Source organism: Oryza glaberrima, chromosome 7 (assembly GCF_000147395.1).
Source record: "Oryza glaberrima chromosome 7, OglaRS2, whole genome shotgun sequence".
NCBI lineage: Eukaryota > Viridiplantae > Streptophyta > Magnoliopsida > Poales > Poaceae > Oryza > Oryza glaberrima.
This window is the reverse complement of record NC_068332.1, coordinates 19950783-19967474: the sequence shown is the minus strand read 5'-3', so window position 1 is coordinate 19967474 and position 16692 is coordinate 19950783. Positions and strand designations below refer to the sequence as shown.

The window sequence follows — 16692 nt, the reverse complement described above, 5'->3', positions numbered from 1 at the left end:
GGGACGATGACACGGATCAACGGTGGCGCGTGCAGGATGATGAGGGGGAGCGGCTGGCGGCAAGCACTCACTGAGTGAGCAAGATCCTTGCCAAAGTGAGCGGCTGTGACCACTCGAGGAGGAGAAGGCGCGGAGAGCTCAGTGCTGGTGAGTATGAGGCGAGAGAGATAATGGCACTTGGATTGGGAGGCGAGAAGGAGGTGCAGGTGGACGACGCAGGTGGAGAAGATCTAGTTGCGATGCCGCGCCGCAGGCACAAGCATTGCCACCGTGCGTAGGGCTAGTGGGGCAGAGTGGGGAGGGGAGTGGTCAAGAACCGCCAAGCGGAGGAACTCCTAGTTGCCATGAACGTACGGATTGGAGGTGTGGTTGAAGAGCCGCGAAGTGACTGGCGAGTCCTCTTGACGCCAGTGAAGAGAGGGAGCTCGAGGAGAGGCCGACGTCAAAGGACCAAGCACAACGAGCTCCCCTGCACCAACCTGCTCTCCACTCCACTCCTATCATTCCGTTGCTCCACTCCTCCGCCGTCACCTCCTCCCTACAATTGCCTCCTACTCATATGCTCTCCCTAGTCACCCCCACCTCTTCCACTCCCTCGCCGTCTACACGCTCCTACACCTGGCTGTCCTCAACGTGTCAAAGAACACGCTCACCAGCACACTCCCACCCAACCTCGCTACCTAGATCCCCACCTCCATCCGCATGACCCTGTGTCCATATCGGGTTGCCTCTGACAGGCACCTCCCTCGAGCCCCTCCGTCGAGCGGCGATCTGTTGCCACTCGCCGCTGCCCTCTCCTTCACCTCCTGCCTCAATGCCGCCTGTCACCGATGCCTTGCTGTGTAGGGAAGAAATAATGGAGAAGAGAAGGAGAGGGAGGGGATGATGACATGTGAGGCCCACTTTATTTTATTTTATTTTATTGATGATTAGGCTGCCAGGAGACATGATGCACAGTTTTAACGGTTGGAGGATACATTATACCCGGTTTTGTAGTTGAGGGATACGAATTATATTTGACCAATATTGAGGGAGACACAGTGGACTTTTCCATGTCTGTGGGCAGGAACCGGATTGCAAACCTACGTGCGGGCTGAATACCGTGAGGCCCATACCGTGCATCGTGTTATAGCGGCCGAGAACGGCCCAGTATGGCATACCGGACCAGGCAGCATATCTCGTTACACTCTGCCGGCCTTTCGGCCCAGTTGCCAGTCTCACGGACGTGTCTGCAGGTAGGCACCGACAGAGATACAGTAGGATATTCAGATAGCACGTCTCTGTACTGTCAGCTGCACGGCCGCAGTCGCCACCGCTCGCAAATGTGATCGGCTGATCGCCCACGAAATCCAAGCTTGATGCGACACTGATCGATCGCCTGAGCAGTCAGGAGGACTATCGATCGATATATCACAGGAACCACACAGCATCGTTTGGATTAATCACCGAACCGATCGACCAGTCCCCGAGCGACACCGTTCTCAGCGAACCGAAAATTCTCCCGGGCGTCTCCACTTCGTGCTGGCAGAATACACCGTACCAAATGATCAACGGATTCCAGTTTGCAGCAGGCAAGCAAAACGGCAAGCAGAAGTGCGCCCTTTACCCAATTGCATTATGCGATTATTCTTTTGCCAAAGAAGAAGAAGCCAACATGATCTAGCATCGTGCGGTGCATTATTAGAGCAACGCGCGTCATCGGCCACCGATCGCACTGGAGGACAGCTAAAACAAAAGAAGAACTATAATGCAAAGTCAAGAACAAACGAAGTAGATAAATCTGTAGCTAGGTTAGCACACACATGGCCTGAGGCCGGAGAGAGAGGCGTGGCGAAGGTAGATTAGATGTGCGAGTAGAGGAGAGGTTGCGTGCTGTCCCAGGCTGGTATCCTGTTGCCGTCTCCACCGCCACGTTCCTCCTCACCTTTCACCCACCCACCACCACACCACAGCTACTTACCTTGCCCGCCACACACTACACCAGCTTAGCTAGCTAGCTCGCTCGCTACCTCCTCTTCGGTTCATTCCCTTCACGGCTAAGTTCCCAGATAGCCAGCAGCGATCGTAGTGTGTCGCAACATGGCGCCGCGGCTGTTGTCGTGTTTTGGCAGGGGCAGCGCGACGGCGTCGGCGCCGGATCAGCCGGAGGAGGCGGCGGCGGCGGCCGCGCCGGGGCCGGTGCTGCTGGAGCTGTTCTGCTCGCAGGGGTGCGGGGCGTCGCCGGAGGCGGACGCGGTGGCGGCGCGGATGGTGCACGAGGACCAGCAGCGGGCGGCGGCGGGCGAGGGAGGCGGCGGGGAGCGCGGCGTGGTGGTGCTGGGCTTCCACGTCGACTACTGGGACTACCGCGGGTGGAAGGACCCGTTCGCGTCCAGCGCGTGGACGGTGCGGCAGAAGGCGTACGTGGAGGCGCTCCGGCTCGACACGCTGTTCACGCCGCAGGCCGTCGTGCAGGGCCGCGCCCACTGCGTCGGCACCGAGCAGGACGCCCTCGCCCAGGCCGTCCGCGACGCGCCCCGCTACCCCGCCCCCGCCATGAAGGTACGCACCATCAAGTCATAACTAGCCGATTGCATCATGCATGCGCGCCGCTGTTGACGCGCCAAGAACGCCGCCGAGATATTGCACCGTTGCATTGCACGATCGATGCCATGGATCAATGCAAATGCGGCGTGCTATTTGTCGTCGTCCAAGACTCCAAGGTAAAGCGCCTACAGGTGAACAGCATGTCGTGGTGCTGCAACTCTGGCTGTTGGATGGCCCAGTGTTTAATTGGTTCGACAAAACGGAGGTCAAAAGTTGGCCGTACAACTGCGTGCATGTGATAGATGCATCATCGGATCTGATCTGTTCTGGAATCTGGCCGATCGATCCAGGATGATTCCGATCGATGTTAACGGCACTTCCATTTAACTGTGGAGTAGATCTCATCGGTACTAATTCAGATCAGCATTGATTTATTTTTTTTATCTCGCATGTGCAACCCACAGCTTATTTGATTAGGATTGTCCAGATGGAATGTCACGGTCAGATTAACGTATCCTGCACGAGTTAAAATAGAAGTAGTTAAAATCTTTGGATAAGCAGCAAGCAGTTAAGCTCATCTTTGTGATCTGATCTGCATCTTGCACCGATAATGGCACTGTGTGCAGGTGACGTTCCAGCGGCCGAACCCGAGCACGCTGCAGGCGTCGTTCACGGGGACGCTGCGGAGCCGGATGGAGGGCGGCGGGAGCGTGCTGGTGGCGCTGTACGAGAGCGGGCTGGTGACGGACTGCGGGCGCGGCGAGAACAAGGGGAAGTCGCTGCTCAACGACCACGTGGTGCGGCGGCTGGAGAAGGTGGCCGCCGTGCGCGACGGCGCGTCGGCGAAGAAGTCCGTGTCCGTGTCCGTGCAGTTCCCGCTCTGGGACGGCTTCCGCGCCTCCCGCTGCGGCCTCGTCCTCTTCGTCCAGAACGCCGCGCTGCAGGTGCTCGGCGTCCAGCACTTCGACCTGCCCGACAACGTGTGACTACTCGCGGTCGGTCGGTCGAGGCTTGCGCCTGCGTGTGTAGACGTGTGCCGTGTAATGTACTACTAGTAAATATTCTTTGTAGAGTACACGTTTGATTATTGATCGACGCGTTTGTATTGTTGTTGATTTGTTGGGGGTACGAGACTAGACGAGAGTGGGGAGATGGGTAATTGGAGACATTATTAATTCAGACATTGCAGCAGCCTTGCAGATGAGATCAACGCTTTTGTATGCCGTATTTGTTCGTGAGGTTATGTACTCTTCTGCCCTTTGATCCTTTTTTAGGGCTGTTAATCTGTTATCTGTTACAGTATTAATGCTTCTGCGCTAACTGTTACACGTGTGCCTGGTGTGGCCGGCAAGAGGGCGTGGGTTATGGCCTTGTGGGCCGAAGCGGATATAAAGATTCTGTGTGCCCGGTAATAGAATGTGGGCCGTGACTAAAAAGTATTTGGCGCAAAATTGAGCAACAGCAGCCGATGGAATAAGTCCACTATGACTTCCTCAATTATAGGTCCAACAATCAAATTCTTATCCTGAACCGTAATACTGGATAACTCTAAACCCCCCCCCCCCTCCAAACTATAAAAACAATTGACTCCAAACAAAATGGTTTTTTAGTGGCAGCCCAGGAAAATTAAAAATAGATATGGACAAGTGAGAAGGAAAAAAAATGATGTGGGGCTCACGTGTCAGCCCCCACTCTTATTCTCCCCTCTCTCCTCCTTTCTTTCACATCCGAGGTGGCGAGCGCAACACCCCTTCGACGGGCAGTGCAAGCCCGCTCGCTGCCCTCCCCTAGGAGGCGAGTGGTGGCGATGGAGGAAGCCAAAGAGGCAACCGCTGCCACTTGGGTCACGTCGTCTATCGCCAAAGTACGCTGCCTTGTGGCATGAAGGGGAGGCATCACATCACAGCAGCGCGAGGTGACCAATCCAACGGCGCACTCCCAGCCCGTGTCGTTGTAGGCAAGCGGTGGCAATAGGCAGCCACCAATTGTGTCGCACTCCCCAACCCCGAACGATGCGGCGGTGTCAGAGGGGAAGCTGCCGATGGTAACATGCTCCTGAACCCTGCTCAACCTGTCAAGCGCCGCAGCGACAGCGGTGTACAAGCAACTCTCATTGTCGCTGGGGCAACCGGCAATCCGTAGGTGCATCTCCCTTCATTATACCCCTAAATCCCCTCAGTGGCGGTGGCGGCATCCTCCGTCCACCACATGTGGCTGCTTTCACGCCACCGCTTTACCTCGAGCCTCGAGGCCACGCCGCTTCTATACATCAGGTCCGCGGTCTACCCTACCACCATGCCAAACACCTTATCGGGGCTGCCCAGCTCCTTGCTCTGCCTTGGGCCATGCCACCGTTGTCTGGTTAGAACCACTATACGCGTGTGAGGGAAAGGAGAGGAAGAAAAAAAAGGGAGAAGAATAAAGAGAAGCTGACATATGGGCCTCACATGCTGACTTGTTAGGTTGGACCAGGTCAACGAACCACGTTAGTGAAAACCGCTGAAGGAGTCAAATTGCGTTGGTTTTAATAGTTGGGGAAATCGGTTCAGGGATATGAATCAGATTGGACATATATTTGTGGGAGTCAAAACAAACTTATTCCACAGCTGGATGCTAAAGACAGATTTTGTTCAGCACTGTAAAGATGGGCTCCTTCTCTGCACAAGCGGAGAGCCGAATTACCTCAGCCAATTGATCCCCTGCGGCCCTGACTGAACCCACACAGCTCAAACGTACGTACAGGACTGTGTGGGTCAGCGTGCTCAAATGATCTGGGCCTCGTCGACCTTTGCCCACAACGTGGGAGTACCAGCCGGCCGAATAGGCAATGATGACCCCCCTCTCCCCAACCGGAGAAAAAAAACGTCGGGCGGGGCGGGTCCCGTTGTCTCTGCCTCTGCCTGCGCCACCCGTCTTCGCCGGCGACCGCGATGGCCCGGCGCCACGTGAAGCCACGTGAACCGGGGCCAATCAACAGAGCGGCCCACGCGGGGGCCTTCCGGAGTTTGGACGAAGCGATTAACTTCTCTTTGGATCGACTCGTCGACAGTTCGACACCCCCCGTCCCGCTCCGGCCTCGCGTGCCATCGTGTATTCGTGTCGTCGGCTCCGGCTCCGGCGAGGTGGCTCCAAATTAACCAGCAAAGCGCGGAAAAGGATGGCAAGTTGAAAGGCGCCCCGCGACCCTGTGCGACTAGGTCAGGCCGGAGCCGGACCGCCTGAATTTCTGGAGTTCCGGAGATCGAATCTGATCTTGTACACCTACGGAAAGCTGCCGCAGGCTGCAAGAAATTGTGCAGCCTTTGCTCGAGCTCTGTTTTGTTCGTGTCATCGTGCAGTTTCGTGGAAGCGCTCTGGTTTTGGAGCATCCTGCTGGTTTCATGGTTTGCCAACAACTTGCAAGTTGTAAATCCAGTCAAAAAGAAATAAAGAGAACTTGCAAGTTGCAAGGCATGCCGCATGCAATTTCTTGTGCACGGGAGCATGAACACAAGTGATCATTGGATTCATTGCCTCACGGTCGAGTGCCGCACAGCCCAATGCCTATTTTGCATGCTTTTCGTAACAATCAAGAAAAAATATCAAGAAAAATAACTTGTGTTTGGATAATTGGATCATCCACTGAGTAATTTTATCCATCATCCATGTAGCCTACTACATGGAGGTACATGGAGTAGTCTAGTGTAGTTTCCCAGATGATGAAATACTTTTTTTTTTCCTTTTCAATTGATTCCATGAAATATGTACAGGAATCACCATGACCGTGTATGTACAATACAGCCACCAGCCTCAATCCCCATAATTTCCAGCCGTTAATTCCAAGTTTTCATCAACCAAAGCCCTCACATCTCAAAGCGCCTTCATGCTAGCTAACAACTCTACCCGGCTGCCCCCCCATGGGGCCCATCCCAGCCCGGCCCGGCCCGTTCAGCCGAGGCCAAAAGCCCGTTCGACCCGGCCCCCGCAATTGCCACTAGCTGGGCCCCCAGCAGCTGAGGTACATGGCCTTGCGGAGCGACTCGTCGGCGCCGGCCTGCCTCCGGCCGTCGGCGTCGGCGGCCGCCCGCGCGGCGGCGAGCGCGGCCGCCTGGGGCGCGAGCCCGGCCACCCGCTCCCGCGCCGCCGGCGCCCTCTCCCGCTGCGCCCGCACCGCGGCCACCGTGGCCGCCACCCACACCCGGCTCAGCTGCGCCATCTCTAATCACTATATCACTCACTCCCCCTCTTCTTCGCCTCTCCTCCGGCGCGGTGCTGCTTGCTACCGATGATGAGTTTCGGAGATGGGAGAAGGGGGGAGGCGGGGCGGTATTTGTAGCGGGGAAGCGAAGGGGAGGTGGTTTCGGCCATTGCGGCTGATGGTTTTCGTGAGGCGGTTTTGCACTTTCGCTTTTTCGCTTTCTCCCCCACCTCCTCCTCTCAGCTGGGGCCTGTACACATGTTTTCTCCCGCCATCTCGCCCTCCTTCTCGCGAGACGACGACGACGCAGAAACGGATCAGTTTATACTAGTAGTAGTACAGTTTAGCCAACTTTGACATCGAATTCTCGTGTCGATATTATCGTGGGAGGAGGAGAAAATGCGGCTACTGTGCTACAGCCTACAGGTGGCAGGGCTTATCCTGAGAAGGGGGGCAGTGGTGAGTCATCGCTTTCCGACGAGGGGTAATTTGGGCACATCACGTCCACAGCCTCGTCGTCTTTCGGATTCCGTTACATCCACACTCCTTTGTCCACTTCTCCCCTGCTCTTTATTTTACGGTGTTCAAGAGGGGCAATTGTTGTTTGATGGCTGACACGGCATGGACGAGGTAATTTGTCCTGTTTCCTGACAAGGCACCAATTATTGGTGTTGGGATACGTGGGTTGGTTTGGTTTGTGGCCTAAATAGCCTTTACCAATTTTTATCGATGCCAAATTTTAGCAAGTTTTGACATGCCTAATTTTGGTAAGGTAAAATTGTGTTTGGATTGAAGCCAAAATAGTCTAAGTTCACTATTGAAATGACATATTTTCTTAGGCATGCCAAAATTTAGTTTCAAACCAAATACACACTAAACACTATTGAAAATACCAAATATTGGTAAGTCTAATTTAGGTCTTAAACCAAACCAGCCCTGTATTTCACGGATTGTTTACTCTAGTTTGTTTGTGTCACTTTGAACCCCTGTTATATCACATTTTGGTTGCTTAGAGCAAGTTTAATAGTATAACCACTACTAACTCCAATTCATCTATAGCCAATTTAATAGCCAATCCATACAATAATTGCTTACTATACTATTAGTATATGGTCCCACCTGTCATACACACGTTGCGTCTTGAAGTCAGTGCTGCAGCTGGCTGTAGATCTATAGCCCGCTGCTTTTCTCTCTATTCTTTTATCTTATTAAAATATGTTTGTAGCTGGCTAATAGTCAGCTATTGTACCTGCTCTTATAAGAAACTAAGGCGTGGTTTAGTTCCCAACTTTTTCTTCAAACTTCCAACTTTTTCATCACATCAAAACTTTCCTACACACACAAACTTCTAACTTTTCCGTCACATCGTTCCAATTTCAATCAAACTTTTAATTTTGACGTGAAATAAACACACCCTAAATATACTATTGTTATTGTCACCATGCTAAAGTTTGGTATTAGTTCAAAAAGTTTCCTCCCAAACTCAAAAAACATAAAAAAAAAGAGACTGTAACAAACACATCAATAATATTGAAATATGGTTAAGGGCTTTTCTAAAACACATGATTTTATTTTAGAAATACGGGATTAGAAAAAAAAATAGGAATGAGATGTCACATGTAAGAAAATCCTACAAGAATGCAAAATACATGAATTTGCAATGATGAGTTTGGATAACTCATGGGAAATTAGAGAGAAGAAGCATTGGACTTGTCAAAGAAAAAAAATCAAAATAGGGTTGGAGCGCGTGCGTAAAATCCCTTGGAATTGCTTATGGATTGCAATTCATAGGAATTTTCATATTTTCAATCCTATGTCCCAATCAACTTAGTTATAAAATTTTTCTTTAGGATTTCAATCCTATGAAATCCCTATGAAAAATACTCCATTAATTCCAAAAGAGCCCTATGCCAAATGTGCCGAAATTTGGCTTAACAAATTTTAGGAAGTTGATTTGGGCAACAAATTAAACAAGCCCTCGGTTCCTATTTTGCTGAGCATTTTACTTCCTATATCAATATATGGAGAAACAAGTGTTATGCAAGTGTCTCCATGTTGAAAAGGCAAATTAAAGCAAGGCATTTATTCTCCACTTAGCAACTCCTTTTCTTTTCTGCCCTAAGCACCTAAAGTGTATAAGTAGGTACTCTATAGTATAAACGTACGTCCTTGTAAAAGCCTTTCTGTCCTGATCTCCCTCTCTTGTCCACCTGAAAACCAACTTATACCATCCTGATAAGTACCTATAACTCTCTTCTTTTTTCTTTGGTGGCCCACTGTTGGCCACATCATTCTTTGCTAATGGACTATTGTTCCTGTAAGACCCATTTACCCATGGCTTAGCATGCATGTTCCTGTGAGTAATAAAATGCATTGAGATTTGTGTTCATTCTAATATTCTTATATCTTTTTTTTTTCTTATGTTTCAAACAACACGTCTATAAAATTCATGTATATTCCAATATTTTGTTATACACACGCAATCCTACAGTTTCCTATGTTTTTTTTTAAAAAAATTTATCCTACATTTCAAAGAGACGCCCTCAAAGTTTACACCACTTGCAAATGGTATCTTGGCGACTTTTTCATCCGCGACGAATATCTGTATCTGTAAGTGTGTGGTGCCGTCAAACTGAACTTTTATCGAGCCTGTGCCTTTCGAACCATCTAGAATTCTGAATTTTCACTCAAAGTGCACGCGTGAGCTCACGCTTGGATTGGATTACTTATCGTTGACAAGAACTAGTTCAATGCTAAATGCTAAGTACTACTACTTATCTATCTGTTCAGCACTGTCCATTCAGGTAGGATCTTGATTTAATTTAGACGCCAAAGCAAAGCTTCAGAGTCCAAGCAAGGCAACTGCTTGCATGATCTTTTTGTTCAAGTCAAAAGGAAGCACAAACCAGAGGAGTTCACAGCCCTCTCAGAATGCACTTGGAAGTTGAAACTAGCTATACATATATGTACATGCGTTCTTAGCTAATGTACATAGATTTTTCTGCCATGTTCCATCGATCTCTGAAGCTTGATCTCTTGAGCTTTCCACGAGCACGCATGTTATGGCCAAGAACTCGAACCGGATCGAGTCAGCTCTGCTCGATGATGATGATGCTTTTGATCAGACCATGCAAATGTCTGACACGGTTAATTACTTAAGTCGCTTAGCTTGGACCCCAGCAGCTGAGGTACATGACCATCCTAAGCGACTCCTCGGCGGCGGCCGCGGCCGCCGTCGCCGCCGACGAGGAGGGCCGGACGGCGAGCACCGAGGCGCCCCGCTTCGCCGCCGACGAGCACGGCTTTGCCACTTGCTCCTTGAGCTCAATGGCGGCGCCCAGCGTCACCGCCATGTACGCCTTGTTCACCAATACAAACCTCATCGTTTCTTGTTCTTGTTGTTAACCTCACGATCACTGAAGAAGCTACTATGTAATTAAGAACTTGTAGCTTGAGAGCTCAGAGAGTACTTGGCAATTGCTGTGAACTTGTGATGTGTAGATGGAGAAGTTATCAGTGAACTTACCTGTGCATGTATATATATACAGTTGGTGTTCATGGGCCAACTTGGCACAGTGGCCAATGGTTTCTTGAGGCAGATGGGGAAAACAGGTGGCTGGCTAGACCATAGGTTCCTCCAAACCAGGAGCTCAGGGAGGTGAGAGTCCATGGTATAGCTCGAGGCCAATCTGGTTTGGATGTGGACTTCATCTTCATGGCTTGTCCTCTCTGCATTTCTGCAAGACTGCAACATCATCCAATTGATTGTGCCTGTGCCTGTCAATTCTCAATTGCATCACCGTTTTTAAGTCCCTGCAACTTTCAGCAAAAACTTTGGTTGGAGTAGTACCCCTCCTCCCTTGGCCCATATATTGCTTCACATTTACTGCAGTGTTTAATAGGAGGTTGGTGATTAGGGCTCTTTCATCTCTCTCTTTGATTTCCTGAAAATCATCATGGTCTGGAATTCTGGATAAGTTCTAACTTCCTGAACTCTAACCATGCTGATCTGGGACGTTTATCCAGTGCAATTTACACATGTGCAGCAACCTAGCTGAAACATTTTTTTTTGCTGCAAACTGCTTACCTGCATGTGCTACTGTTCCAGTGACAAATTAGCAGGACAGATACAGTAACCTTCAATAACATCAGCAGCGCCTGTCTCGCATATAATTGTGGACGTTCTGAACGCATATACTACAGATTACTAGTTAATTAAGTAGGACTAGTCGTTGGATCACCAATAAAATAAAGTGACAAGAGGTTGCAGTTAACCGCGTAGATCATCAGATCCAATGCAAAGTATTATACTATGGGTGTAGAGATCTTGAGAATCTCATCTTGGAGCTTCATCTTTGTAGCTTTCTGATCAGGCACTGCGTTTTGCTTCGCAAGTGGAGGTCGCCTTCAGGGAAATCGATAAGGTTTAAGTGGTTTTTATAATGCGTTATTATAGAATTAACGATGGTGTTTGACATGATGAGGTGATTAAAGAAGTCGCAGAGTAGAAGTTGGTGCCATCTGTGAGTTGATAAGGACGTTGGGTAATTGTTTATTAGATCAGTTATCTTTTGACAGTGACTTGTTTACATTGGATAATTCTTTTATTCAGACTAAATTTGTCATTCAGTCACTCCAATGAGAAGCCGGTTGCTTTGTTTAGGGTAACAGAAGTGCTAACTGGACCGCTTAAGATCTTTACCTCGTGATAGTATTTCGTGGAAAATAGAATTTAGTAATATAAATAAATTGATTTACTTCGACTTGCAACCTTCGAGATGCGTAGACGCACAAGAAAACCTTTGCAAACGTCAGAATCAGGGTTCACAAATTTCATTTGAATTTAGTAACCTAAATATTGTAGCTCCCTAAACCGCTCGGTCTTGTATCGAAATTCATTTGAAGTTCATCCAATGTTTGCGAAATTTGTCAACCTTAAAATAAAACAGGATCGGAAAAAAAAAACTTGACATTAAGGGAGATGCATCCTAAAGGCATGGCATTTGAGTTCAAGAAAAGGCCCCGAAAGCTGGATTCAGTTGCCCAAAAGCAGAATTGCAAAACTTGTCACAATGGTAATAAGACTATATAAGATGAATAGCTAATTATTTTTAGCTATTGACTAAATTACATGGGGGCATGGAAAGGCACTATAAAATGAACACAGATCACTGACAAACCAATACAAAACAGGTAGAAGCTGATGATAGAATGTGCCTTCCCCAACAATACAGAGGAAGGTGTGCTTGTGAACTTTATTGTTTTGACAAGCAGATTTTAGCACTAACACAAAAAATAGAACATATGTGCTATTAGTTACACATCAAGCACTGAAAATACGGGAGTTAGATTGTTCTTTGGCGACTGATTCTGCAAGCACACACTAGACTACCACACACTAGACTACCAACCACAAAATCTAGCAGTTTACAAGAATGCCACAGCACATTTCTGAAGCCATATTATAGGCATAGCTTCGGTAGAAGCAGAAGAAAGGCACAACTTACACTGAGTCAACCACTTCAACCTGTTGTTGTGCAAGATATCTTTCCCTTCGTTCTTTCTGTGATTAACACATGAAGGATTTTTCAGCAACGAGAAAACGAACAAATCATCGAAAGAGCCAGAGCCACATGACTTGAAGAGACATACCCATTCATCGATGACAAGCCCTTCGCCAACAATCTTTGGGCCATTCTCTTCAGGAGGTTTCTTTCTTGCCTCAAGTGCAGCCTCAGCCTCAGCCAACTGATTATTTAGCTTTTCCAGTTGCTTTGAAAGAAAATAAGATCATGAATGAGATATTATTGAACTTTCTATTCCGCTGAAAAAGTTATGCGTGCATATATAAATAGTTTTCTATTTGCTTACTGGGCCTGGATTTTCAACATTCAAAAAAACAACCCTCAGGATCTTCTCAACTACGGCTTGATCTCTCTGCTCATCAAACTGCAGTAAACAAAATAAGTCATGCTTTGGTACATCAAATATAAATAGATGACTGATATCAGGAAGGAAGGTATACTAATATGCTAAAAACAAATGGAGTGGTGAAACATAAAAGTTCAATGGGTTTCCTCAACCATAAGGCATATGCATCACATTCAAACCATACCTTGGACAAGGACTGCTAGCATAAAAACTGTGTCCATCCAAGATCCAAACCAAAGCCACGGGATGCAGATCAGGATAAATGCAATAAAAATTGAAAGTAGTACATACGACCATGCATAGTTGCAGTAAAGATGGGCACCCTAACTCGTTGCTTTAGGGGAAAAAAACGTATACCAACTCTACTGAATCTCCCGGACCATCCTTCATATGTTATAGCATAAATATGACATGTGAAACAAAACAATAGAGACTAAGGATTTAATGTTAGAGTTGGACAGCACAATTACACAATTATAGTGAAGGAATCCAGTATTCCAGTTAACATCCTGGCATCCTTCTCCGCATGGGATTTATAGGTAGTAGGCTTGAACCTGGTTCATGTGTCCGTACAAGAGGCTTCATCACATGAGAAGGCAATTTTGTTCTGCTTTGGCATGACATTTTTTATTTATGATTGTTGCTTTCTATGGCTTATTACTTCTTTTTGACTTTATCTTATAGCTTGCTTTAAAGAGATGTACTCAATAACGAATTTTATTTAGGGAAGTTTCTGACATCTTTGCATTTTTTCTGTTGTAATATATACAAAAGGTCCTCACAAGAGCTATTAAATTTGACCTGGAATTCCACTTCTAGTTCAATGATCCCTTAAGGTTAGCTTGGATGTTAAATTCACTAATCATGAAGTCACAACCTATTGGTCAATTTGTTTTGTTCTGCCTCAGTGCCACCACAGAGGCATCAGGGAGCATGGGTTGTGCCCACTTCTAATACGACGTAATCTGAATTAATACACCTTGATCACAATCTTAACAACAATCCTTAGCACATTAAAGAGTCCATAATTACCGAACTTATTACCCAATTAAGCAGGCTAAGTGGCTAGCTTGGTCATTCTACCCCAGGTGTAAGCTAGCACCAATCTGTTGTTCCTCAGTCCGTGCATAGGAAAAACTTGTCTGGAGAGTTAGCTCTAGCACCAGCACATTTATCTCATTGGGCTGCCACCTCATGACTTCCCAATTGAGCGTTCAGTAAAGGCTTTCCACCTATGGGTAACTGTCCATATCTGGACACTGTTGAGAACTTGAGATCCACCAAGTGACTTCCCCACCTACACGCAGGCCATCACCTGCGGCTACAGTCCTGTCAGTCCCAGTCCTCACTCCTCACCTCCAAGGTCTCTCCTATTTCTCTAGTTTTGTTACCTGTGGATCAAACACCGCTAAATGGGAATATAGCATCACTGAAAATAGACAACATATGCAAGATTTTGCGCTAAGTCTAATTTCATCCTCTTAAAAGTATTTATATCTTTGGATCAATGCTGCCAATTAGAAAAATGCTTTCTGCATGACTTACTAGATAGAATGGACCAAAGTAAAAGTTTATAAGAAAAACAATAACTGACCATTTCTGGTGCGTAATCCATGGGTCCTTTGACCTTCAAGCTCAAAATCTTGAATTTAACCTTGCACTTCTGTAGAACATTCTCATTGTTCTCTGGGTGCTCGACAAACTTGAAAACTGTCAATCAAATGGAAACAGAAATAAGCACCAAACATAAAGCAAATCAGGAAGCCTTACTATTGTTCATGTAAAGAAGGTGATCAGATGTATTACCAGTTGCTATGATGGTCTCCCCAGGGGCAAGTATGGCTCCAGGAGGACGCATGAAGCAGCTCTTGGGTGCAGTTGTTTGGAACTAAAGATAAAATATCAGTTAACAGTCAGGTGCTTTCATTACCAATATAGTAGCTAGCATTAAACACTGCTGAAATCAAGCTGCAGATTTCAACCCAACTGCTGTAGAGTTAAAACTGTGGGAAGCATTACAAATGCAATCATACAAACCTTAAATGCTACATGAGACTTGCTTGTGTTCTTTATCCTGATTGCGCTCCTCACCTGTTGTCCTGGTTGATCTACAAGGAAAGTAGCAAACTTCTATTAGCAGGACAAACAATAAGGAAAGCAATTAATAAGCAAAACTGAAGTCCCCTTCTTTTTCTTTTTTATCTCTCCTGCTGCTGCTCATGGTAATAGGGAACTCTCTATTTAACGGGTAGGTGTTATCACACATAATAACATAAGGTTCGTCAAACTCCCTGCACCTCACCACAGAGCACACATATAGCAAATCGACAATATCCAGGGTCAAACCTACCCACTCCTTTGGCTATTCATTATCTGTCTTTCTGATCTGGTAACAGTAAAAACACAAAAACACCAAAGAAAGCATTTAGACCCCATCCCCCACCTCTAACACGTATGCAAACAAAACAAAGAGGAACTTTTGGCTAAACGACCATCTTTGGATGTTTGCAAATTTATTAACCACCTTCTTAAAATGACAGATTTGCAAAGATATCGTAGTTTTCCATAACAGCCTTACACACGTAGTAGCAAATCACGGAATGACAACACCACAGTACCAAATAGAACAAATAAATATTGTAGCTTGCAATGCTCTCAGGAAATAGTAGCAAATTGGTACAGTAAGTATATTTTGTTTCTTTCGGAGAAAGTAAGCATGCTTGTTTCTCAGTTTGATCATTAGTTCACTAAAGACTTGAGAATTGAACCCTGAACAGTCAACCAAAGCAAAATGGTGCATGAAGCTGACCCTGATCTCATGCATAGGAGTTTAACCTACTAAGTATCACATAACAGAAAACAATCGCCATACCTGACATACAGCCGCTGCTTACAGTCTTTCACCCATATAGGCTAGTGCAGTAAAATTGCACACAAACTAGCCTATCAGAATTCTACCTCAACTGCACAAGCATCATGGTATCTCTACCCAAGATCTCAGCTCCGGCACATTTCAGTCAGAAATTCTACTCAAGGAATTTCACACAGGTCTAGATCCAACTCCGAGATCGAGGGTATTGTACCTCCTGAGATAAGATCAAGAAACCCAGATGGGAAACGGAGCCGATAATGGCTACTGTTTCCTCTAGCCAACCGAAACGGAGCCCTAATGAGTACATTTTCTACTAAATTTAAGTAACCCCCATTAATCACTCCGTAAGATCGCGACTTCCTCCCACACACACACACATAAATTCCCACTCCTAAACAGCGGAGATCGAGCATAACAAGCCAAGATTAACAAACCCAGGCAAAGATCGCGGCTCCCCACTCTCCTCACGACCGCATCCCACAATTAAACCAAGAAGCACTCGAACCCAAGCCCCGAATTCCCCCCGCGCACTCACATGGGAAGTAGAGCTTGTTGGGCGGATCGAGCCGGAGGCGGCGGCGGGCCGGCAGCAGCGACTTGGCCACCGACGAGATCGACCCGGCCGGCGCGCCGTCCCCTGCCACGGCACCACCACCACCGCCCTCGTGGCCGTACCGCCCGGCGGAGTGGTGGTGGATCCCGGCCGACGACGAGGACGACGACGGCGGCGGCGGCGCCGACGCCGTCGCCGGCGCGCCGCCGGGCTGCCAGAAGGGCATGCGGCAGAGGTTCCAGAGCTTCCCCCCGCCGGAGTCGCCGCCACCGCCGGCCGCCGCGTACCTGTCCTCCCCGGAGATCGCCATGGGAGGAGGAGGAGGGAGTGGTGTGGTGGTGTGGGTGGGGGGGGGGGGGGGGGGGGGGTTCTAAAGCGATGGTTCTTTCACCTCAGCTTTAGCAAACAGTAGTACATTCTGATATCACATCTTTTATCTCTTTCACTCGGTTGACTTTTTCTTTTTTTTTTTTGCTGGCTTTTGTGCTGCTGCTGCTGCTGCTGCCTGCTGGTACAGTGAAACTAATCATGAAGCCCTCATGGGCTTGCAGTTCTACGTAGTTTTAGGGTTTGTTTAGTTCACGTTAAAATTAGAAGTTTGATTGAAATTGGAATGATTTGATAAAAAAGTTA

At 47.6% G+C, this 16692-nt stretch overlaps 2 protein-coding genes across 2 annotated transcripts; one reads left to right on the top strand and one right to left on the bottom strand.

Moving 5' to 3' along the window:
• Positions 1 to 1769: 1769 nt before the first annotated feature.
• On the top strand, positions 1770 to 3746 carry LOC127778703 (uncharacterized). Its single transcript, XM_052305325.1, has 2 exons — positions 1770 to 2541; positions 3153 to 3746. The coding sequence occupies exons 1-2, from the start codon at positions 2080 to 2082 to the stop codon at positions 3510 to 3512; spliced, it is 822 nt and encodes a 273-aa protein (XP_052161285.1). The 5' UTR covers positions 1770 to 2079; the 3' UTR covers positions 3513 to 3746.
• An 8129-nt stretch (positions 3747 to 11875) lies between these two features.
• Positions 11876 to 16402, bottom strand: LOC127780064 (vesicle-associated protein 4-1-like). The gene is made up of 7 exons (XM_052307020.1): positions 16042 to 16402; positions 14672 to 14742; positions 14441 to 14522; positions 14229 to 14344; positions 12575 to 12652; positions 12356 to 12475; positions 11876 to 12266 (listed from the first exon to the last, which is right to left on the bottom strand). The coding sequence occupies exons 1-7, from the start codon at positions 16367 to 16369 to the stop codon at positions 12207 to 12209; spliced, it is 855 nt and encodes a 284-aa protein (XP_052162980.1). The 5' UTR covers positions 16370 to 16402; the 3' UTR covers positions 11876 to 12206.
• Positions 16403 to 16692: the final 290 nt, after the last annotated feature.

Excerpts from the sequence above, each read along its gene's own strand:
- LOC127778703 (XM_052305325.1), top strand. The coding sequence starts at position 2,080 with ATGGCGCCGCGGCTGTTGTCGTGTTTTGGCAGGGGCAGCGCGACGGCG. Across the intron at positions 2,542-3,152 it reads ACCCCGCCCCCGCCATGAAG|GTGACGTTCCAGCGGCCGAA; the intron begins GTACGCACCATC and ends CACTGTGTGCAG.
- LOC127780064 (XM_052307020.1), bottom strand. The coding sequence starts at position 16,369 with ATGGCGATCTCCGGGGAGGACAGGTACGCGGCGGCCGGCGGTGGCGGC. Across the intron at positions 12,653-14,228 it reads TGGATTACGCACCAGAAATG|TTTGATGAGCAGAGAGATCA; the intron begins GTCAGTTATTGT and ends TGTTTACTGCAG. Across the intron at positions 12,476-12,574 it reads ATGTTGAAAATCCAGGCCCA|CAACTGGAAAAGCTAAATAA; the intron begins GTAAGCAAATAG and ends TTTCTTTCAAAG.